Source organism: Bos mutus, chromosome 5 (assembly GCF_027580195.1).
Source record: "Bos mutus isolate GX-2022 chromosome 5, NWIPB_WYAK_1.1, whole genome shotgun sequence".
Taxonomy (NCBI): domain Eukaryota; kingdom Metazoa; phylum Chordata; class Mammalia; order Artiodactyla; family Bovidae; genus Bos; species Bos mutus.
In genome coordinates this window covers 73,288,083-73,296,934 of record NC_091621.1, presented here as the reverse complement: position 1 = coordinate 73,296,934, position 8,852 = coordinate 73,288,083, and the positions used below count along the sequence as shown (strand labels likewise).

Below are 8,852 nucleotides of genomic sequence, written 5' to 3'. Positions count from 1 at the left end.
CTACTCTGTTGTGATGCGCCGGCTTCTCATTATGGTGGCTTCTCTTGTGGAGCACAGGCTTCAGTAGGTATGGCTCATGGGCTCTAGAACTCTGGCTCAGTAGTTGGGGTACACGGGATTCATTGTTCTGAGGCATGTGGTATCTTCCCTGACCAGGGATTGAACCTATGACCCCTGCATTGGCAGGCAGACTCTTAACTACTGAACCACCAGGGAAGTACCTTACCTTAATTTTTTTTGACATAATTTCATCTCAAAACAATTATTATTTTTGTTTCAAATATATTCATCCAAAACACAGTGCAAAAATTTTATGTTCAATGACAACCATACTTGAGTTAGTATTTCCCCTTTAATTTTTGTAAATCTGTAGTGAATGTTTCTCAGTTTTCTTTGTTTCATGGCCCAAATGGAAGAAAACATGAGGACAAAAAGGAACCTCTCTCTTTTAATTACTTCCCTTTTCTGGTTGACTCCACCTCCATTATGAAGGCCTTCTTTTTTTGTGTGTGTGTGTGGAAGTGAAATGATTTTTAGAATTCCTAGTGGTCCTCTTCTTCAAGGGACTATTCCAAGACCAATTCTTCAAGGGACCAATACAAGAAGATTTAAGCATCATAAAACTTTGGAATGGACAAACTCAGAATGGTGCTACATGACAACTCTGGATCTGCTGGTAAAGCTTATCATTTGTTCTGTCTACTCTTTAATGGAGTATAGTAATATTCTGAAAGTCAGTGGATCTGATTTAATAATGATGCGCATCAGGAGGGTAAGTTATGGGAAAGAGCAAGAAGCCTATTAAGAAGTACCTGTATCTTCCATAGGTTCAAAATTGAAGGTATGAAATAAGGATTAGATTTGGCATCAATTCTGTAAAATCATTGAGGAACAACTATGTAAGGAACTAAAATTAACTGAATTGTATTGAGTATAAAACGAATAGTTGTTAGAAAGGATAGAACAAGTAAGAATGCATAGTGATGAAAAGTTGATTCCCTAGAGGGCATTTAGAATGACACCCCTGAGTGTTAAAAATCTACTTCATGATTTATGTGGATGCATTAAATTCATTTAGCATTCTTACTTTTTTTTCAAGCTTTTAAACTTGAAACCTTACCACATGAAAACATAGGTAGCAAGCGCACAGTTCTGTGTCATAGCATTTTTACTTTAAAATTACTGTAGGATGAGAGTAAGAAGGAGAAGTGAGAGTGATAGAGCATTTTAGGCTATTTTTGGAGATTAGATCCAGTGGCATGTGTGTGTGTGGATGCTTGGTCGCCGTGGTGTCTGACTCTTTGCGACCCCATGGACTGTAGCCCTCCAGGCTTCTCTGTCCATGGGATTTTCCAGGCAGGAATACTGGAGTGGGTTGCCATTTCCTCCTCCAGGGGATCTTCCTGACCCAGGGATCAAACCTGTGTCTTCTGCACTGGCAGGTGGATCCTTTATAACTGGGTCACCTGTGAAGCCCACAAGGTCCGATAATGGGGACTTTCAAATATAATCTTTGTCACTGTTTCCTCCAGTTGCAGTGTTCAATTAGAATTTAGCAGGCACTGTGCCAGGCACTGGTGAAGCTGGTGAACATTATAGGTATAATTTATTTCCTCATGGAACTTGCCATTGAATAATGTGGATCAGGTAGGCTTGGAGATGAGAATATCAGAGGTTGAATATTGTTCTGTGCCCAATGGGAGAAGTGACCACTTCTAAGTTTCATCAATGTCTTTTCAATTTTCCAGGTGCTAAGGCTCACTCTTGCAATTCTTTTTGCATTTCCAACTCTCTTCTTATCCCTCACTTCTTGGTTGCCTGTAACCATGGACATTTTCAAAGCTACTTCACTGTTGCTGTATGATCCTGGATATAAAATTTTCCTGCCTGCTTGCCTTGCCATTTAGGAGGAGGGTTTTCTGCCTTGGTTTGACTTTCTTTGTTAATTTCAAACCTCTGAAAGCACCTGCCTGCTCTAAAGCCTCTTTGGTTGGAAAGACTATACTTTTACCTTCTTTTATTTCTTTCCACAGGTTTTAAAAGGTGTTCTGTCCACTTCGGTCCCTTCACTCTTGCTGTGGTCTCAGTTCTCTATGCCTGTTTGGTCACCAGTGCTCTTGGTGAGTACTTTGTCAAATTTACTCACAATCTTTGCCCACTGTGATGAGAATCACTGACAAGCAAATCATTCTCCTGAAGGCTAAATAGCATCTAAAAGCAAGCTTCATGTTGTTTTGAAGGATCAGGATATTAAAAGCACAAAATGAATACTTAATGATGTGACCCTGCTTGCCCAAAATGTTAGTACAGCTTTTTTTTTTTTTAATAAATGCTCACTGGAAAAATGCATATTCCTTAAAGATCTGAAGTAATGTCTAACTAAAATATAGGGAACAATGCAGAGGAGGAGAAACGTCAGAACTGTTGGGATGAGGGAATTTTAGGAACACTTTGAAAACTCAAATGCCAAAATTTATCTTAAAATGTGTTCAGGGAAGCCAGATATAGATCAAGAACCACAGGTTTCTATGTTAGCTAAAATAATCACAAGGCGGTAGCTAAGACCCTTGGAAGGAGTAGGGGAGAGGGGATTTTTTATGGTAGAAGATAATAGGAAAATATCTCCATTTCAGTTTCCGTTTGGGTAGCTAAGTTCAGTAGATTTCAACTAGCATTTTAAGAATTTATGATATTTCCATATGTAAAATAGATGACCAGTGCAAGTTAGATGCGTGAAGCAGGGCACTCAAAGCCAGTGCTCAGGGACAACCCAGAGGGATGGGGTGGGGAGGGAGGTGGGAAGGGGTTTCAGGATGGGGGTACACAAGTACACCCGTGGCAGATTCATATCGATGTATGGCAAAATGACCACAATAGTGTAAAGTAATTAGCCTCCAATTAAAATTAAAAAATTAATTTTAAAAATTCACGGTATTTTGCATACATGTGTGAAATAGTTACTGAATTCCCAATAATCAGTCTTTCATTTTCACTATTAGCCTTCTTTCCACTAACTTACATAGCTTATCCCTATAAAATTTTGTAATATCTTATTTTTATGGTAAACTATCCATAGGATTATATACATTGATTTTATAAAGAATCTCAGCCATAAAATAAAGACACCATTGGAGAAACTTACATAGCTTATCCCTATAAAAATTTTGTAATATCTTATTTTTATGGTAAACTATCCATAGGATTATATACATTGATTTTATAAAGAATCTCAGCCATAAAATAAAGACACCATATGGTATTGAATTACCCAGCTTTACTGCTTCTGTGTCATGGCTTCATTTGAAGCCTGTGACACTGATGTTTGGTTTTGAATTCCTATGAAATGACAGTCTCCTACTGTAACACAGATAGGTTCAGAAATGTTTCTCAAAACTGGCTTTGAAAAATAAGTAATCTAAGGAATAATCATTTTACTTGCTTTTGGATCTTGACCAATTGCTGCCTTTACCTGTTCCAGGGGGAACAGACAAGGAACTGAGGCTGGTGGCTGGTCAAACCAAGTGTTCTGGGAGAGTGGAGGTGAAAGTCCAGGAAGAGTGGGGAACTGTGTGCAACACCGGCTGGGACTTGGCTGCCGTCTCTGTCGTTTGTAAGCAGCTGGGATGTCCGTCTGTCATCAAAGCCACAGGATGGACCAATTCCAGTGCAGGCACTGGGCGCATTTGGATGGATCATGTGTCTTGTCGAGGCAATGAATCAGCTCTCTGGGACTGCAAACATGAGGGGTGGGGAAAGCATAACTGTACTCACCAACAGGATGTAGGAGTCACCTGCTCAGGTAAGACTTGTGTAAGGCAAACCTTGACATGAAATGCTTGGTGGGAAAAAACCTTATAGATGGGTTAAAAATGAAAAGGCCAGTTTTCTGTAAGTAATCTAGGTATAAAATGATCCAGGTATGAAGAGGGCCCAATTCATTGTTAAAGACCAGAAAATGTATGACAAGACCCATATTAAAAAAAAAAATCAAAAGAGATTCTGAATATTACAGTCAATGAGGAAGTGCTTAGCTTCAATTTTATATTAAGTAATCCTACTGTAACATTCTGTGCTCAGTTGCTTAATCATGTATGACTCTTTGTGACCCCAGGGACTGCAGCCTGTCAGGCTCCACTGTCCATGGAATTTCCTAGGAAAGAATACTGGAGTGGGTTGCCATTTCCTAAATCATATCTAACTTGATTCCTTGTCCCCTTTCCCCATAAAATGCTGCTTTCGTGTACTGGCTCATAAATCATGACAGTTTGCCCATTAACTGATAATCAATTTACCAAGTCAAGAAGTAAATACTCCTAGCACTAATCTGTTTTGTTGGAGGAAGGATATTTTGCAAGGTAGAATTGCTTTTTCCACTGTGCAATGCTATTCATTCCATTTACATGGTAGTTTTAATTTATAAAATATTTCATAAGTTTCGTCTCACTTGCTATTATGATAACCCAGACCTTTCTGCAGACAAAACCCAAGATCATGTTTCTGATCCAGTTCAGATTCCTGAGCTTCCAATTTCTCTTTGCTCATGTCATTGAACTTTAGGCAATCCTCTCACCGCCCAGCCTTTCTGTTAGAGACCATCTCCTTCATAGGACTGATTTCAGAAAGGATTAATCTCTATCCAGGCTTCCCTGATGGCTTAGTGGTAAAGAAGCTGCCTGCCAATGCAAGAGACATGGATTTGATCCCTCGGGAAGTTCCCCTGGAGAAGGAAATGGCAACGCACTACAGTATTCTTGCCTGGGAAATCCCAGGGACAGAGAAGTCGAGCGGGCTACAGTCCATGGGGTCACAAAGAGTTGGACACAACCTAGTGATTAAACAACAACAACAATCTTTACCCAGGCTCTGCGGTTTCATGGGAGTAACTAGTATCTAGACAACTCCTCAACTACTCCTTAATGCTATTATTTTGAGTAAGTTGTAAATCTTTCTAAACTTCAGCTTCTGAATAGTCAATAATATAACACATGTAAAGCTACCGGTACACTGACATGTAGGTCATAGGTGCTAAACATTAGCATTGGTTTCCTCATGGCTCACTGCTTCTCATTATCTAGACAACTCATTTCTCTTTCTTCTTCCTTCTCTTTCTCTGTTCTCCTCTTCCTTTCTCTTCTTTCTTTTCTTGTTGTCTTTCATTGTTAATCATTTTGCAGGGAAAGATAAGAAGTAATAATTGTAAGAGCTACATCAAGCATCTACAGTGAAGTTAAAAATCATAATAAATCTTGCCAGGCTCTTACTATTAATTATTGCTGTTGATGGTATTGACCATTTAAGCTAAGACCTCAGTGTAGTACTTTTACCTCCTGTGTTCTGTTTTTCATAACTTTGCATAAGGATCCTTTATATAAGGACGATGTCAATCAAATTTAGTTTTTGAACATTATACACCTAAAGCTTCAACTTGTGCATAATAATAGAAAGGAATGAGTAGTCAGGGACTCACGAGTTTCATGAGGTTTCCAAGTTCATATTTCTAAGGTTTCAGAGTCCATATTTCTGAGATTCTCCACCCTGATCAATGCTCAATTCTCAGAGCATCTACTTCTTGGAAATTCTGTTATCATCACATGCATAACAGTAAAGAGGGTAGACTTTTTTCTACTATTTATTTCTACATAGACATGTTTACTATGTCTTAGTAATAGAGGGAGACAAAGCAAAAAGTAAATTTTAATCCATAAAAGATTTTTTTGGGGGGTCATTTGATACAGATGAAAGTCCTAATCATTAGTTAATTTTCAAAGATCAAAATCTTTCAACATGTGAACTGGAGCAGCATCCACAATGAGGCATCATTTTTAAGGACAGCAGCAAGTCTCAAGAGACCAGAGGAATACTATTCTCTAAGATCACTTCAGAATAAATATCACTTCTGAATTCTTGCCTTTTCTCTGCTCTAGATGGATCTGATTTGGAGATGAGGCTGATGAATGGAGGAAACCGGTGCTCAGGAAGAATAGAGATCAAATTCCAGGGCCAGTGGGGAACAGTGTGTGACGATAACTTCAACTTGGATCACGCTTCTGTGGTTTGTAAACAGCTTGGATGTGGAAGTGCTGTCAGTTTCTCTGGCTCAGCTAATTTTGGAGAAGGGTCTGGGCCAATCTGGTTTGATGATCTGGTATGCCATGGAAATGAGTCAGCTCTCTGGAACTGCAGACATGAAGGATGGGGAAAACACAACTGTGATCACGCTGAAGATGCCGGAGTGATTTGCTTAGGTAAGGACTGCTCTGGGTTTGTTCCGTTCTCTCTGAGAGGACAAAAATGGGGGTAAAAGTCTCAAAGGTTTGAACTCTTAAAAACATAATGAAATGTGCTTCTTTTTTTTTCTCTTACTATTAAAAAAATTTTTTTTTAATTGGAGTATAGTTGCTTTACAATGTTGTGTTATTTTTTTCCTGTACAACATGCAGATGACCAAGAAGTACATGAAAAGATGCTCAATGTCACTAATTAGTAGAGAAATGCAAATGAAAACTACAATGAGGAAAGTCTTCTTCTTTTATTGCCTCATTATTACCAATTTCAGGATGCAGTTCTGATACTTGTGGGGTTTTTTGTTGTTGTTGTTGTTGTTATTGTTCAGTCACTTAGTTGTGTCTGACTCTTTTGTACCTCCATGCGCTGTAGCCCACCAGGCTCCTCTATCTATGGAATTCTTCAGGCAAGAATACTGGAGTGGGTTCCCATTTCCATCTCCAGGGGATCTTCAAGCCTAGAGATGGAACCTAAATCTCCTGCAAATTCTTTACCACTGAGCCATGGGGAAGCCCGTGAGGAATTTTTCTTTCTTTTTTTTTAACCATTCACTGAAATTAGGATAAATAGTTTAGGGAGGGAGGATGAGCCATGAAATTGAGATCCAAGTTATGAGGATAGAAGGGAGTATTCAGAGAACAGGCTACTCCCTCACCCCTCCAAAAAAAGAAAGGAAAAGAAACCAGGTTAACTAGAAAATGTTACTTTCTGGATGTTTTAGAAGAAAGTCACCCCTATTATTATCCTCTACCTATAAAATCCTCCTCTTTAGCCACATTGACCCACCCTTCATCAAACTATTAGTTTAAATTCACAGAATCAAATGATTTAAAAAACTGGGTATCTATTAAAATCTCATTTACGCTAATACTACACTGTGAGCAGGCATTGTGTCTTTCTAGGGACTTTCACGTTCCATCCTTTATTAAGGTCTGGGACATGGTTTTGTGTGTACAAAAATGTCACTCTCCTTTCTTCAATTGAATGCCTCATTTGAAGACCTAGTAAGCCTTGGACCCCAGGGGATATTTAGGAAATTATAACCAGGGTAAAAATGTTCTTGTATTCACCAGGTTTTATTTTTTTTTTCAAATGAAGGAAATTCAATTCAAACTAGCTTTAAAATAAGGGAATACTGACTCAGAAAACTGGGAAATACAGGAGGTACAGTTAGCTCCATCCATGAATGGATTCAGCACTTAAACAATATCATCAAGGTTCTGGCTCTTCTTTTATTTCTTGAATTGCCCCCCCTTTTTTTTTTTTGAAACCATGCTGTTTATCTTGTGGGGATCTTAGTTCTCTGACCAAGTATAAAACCTAGGCCCCGTGCAGTGGAAGCTCACAGTCCTAACCACTGGACTACCAGGGAATTCCCAAGTTGGCTTTTTTCTTGTTGAACAGTGTGATCATGTACAGTCTGAACCACAAAGAATGGGATTCCTACAGAAAAGATTGGTTTTTTTAGCTGAAGAAAGTGAAAGGGATTTGGGGTAGAAAAAATACAGTATGTACCTTCCGGTTTCCTTTACTCAGGTCTCCAGTCAGCATGTTTCTTCTCAGTGTGTTTGATACATGCTGAGGAATCACAATAAACAGCACTGTGACCAAAAAAAAAAAAAAAAAAAAAAAAAGAAAGAAACTAAAAGTGCCAGAGGAAAAACCCAATTTATTTATTATAGGATATTACTCAGAATCAAGTGCTAGTCTTTGAGGAGTGTTGATTGGGGGAAAGTGAAAGGAGTAATGATGAAGTCCCTTCTCTCTTTCACTGCTTTTAAACTATGGACATGGTCAGAAAGGGGTCAGGCATGGTAATACAAGCCAAATAGTCTGGGTAGGTAATGCAGTCAGAGCCAAAAGTGAGTGTTAAGTATTGCAGCAAATATATATATATTTATATTTATATAAGCACCTAGGCATCTGTAAGTATGTATTTAACAGGGAAAAAAAAAAAACCAACAAAAACATCTGTGGTATTTAAACAAGCAGATTCTAGATAAACTTCTGTTCCTTGGCCTCCTGTTAGAAACTCTTCCTGTAATGCATGCTCTCCACAGTGAAAAGTTCTGTCTTCTTTTTTCTTAATTGATTGATTGACCTTTTCCATTATGATTTATTATAGGATACTGAATATAGTTCTCTGTGCTATACAATAAGACCTTGCTATTTATCCATTTGATATAAAATGGTTTGCATCTGCTAGTGCCAAACTCCTAATTCATAAAAAATCCTGTCTTCTTGTTTTTAAATTGGAGTATGATTGTTTTACAATCTTGTGCTAGTTTCTGCTGCACAACAAAGTGAATCAGCTGTATGTATACATATATCCCCTCCCTCTTGAGCCTCCCTCCCACTCTCATCTTCATCCCAGCCCTCCAGGTCATCACAGAGCACTGATTTGAGCTCCTGTGCTATACCCCAGGTTCCCACTAACACTTTTTTCTTGCCTGATCTGCTCCTACTTCCATCTTTAATGATTTTCAGTGGGAATATATCATTATTTTCTCTGTCTCTGCTTATGTCCCCCCACCCCACCCCGCCCCTGCCTTTTTCTTATCTCATCT

General features: G+C 38.6%; 1 protein-coding gene across 1 annotated transcript in view; it reads left to right on the top strand.

The window, feature by feature from the left end:
• The first annotated feature begins 483 nt into the window (after positions 1 to 483).
• The window catches only part of LOC102266058 (scavenger receptor cysteine-rich type 1 protein M130), a 36,509-nt gene continuing 28,140 nt past the window's right edge, over positions 484 to 8,852 (top strand). Inside the window, exons 1-4 of the mRNA XM_005908318.3 lie at positions 484 to 676; positions 2,034 to 2,120; positions 3,479 to 3,799; positions 5,925 to 6,245. Coding sequence (XP_005908380.2) covers positions 631 to 676; positions 2,034 to 2,120; positions 3,479 to 3,799; positions 5,925 to 6,245 — 775 coding nt within the window. The 5' untranslated portion in view covers positions 484 to 630. The remainder of the gene's footprint in view (positions 677 to 2,033; positions 2,121 to 3,478; positions 3,800 to 5,924; positions 6,246 to 8,852) is intronic.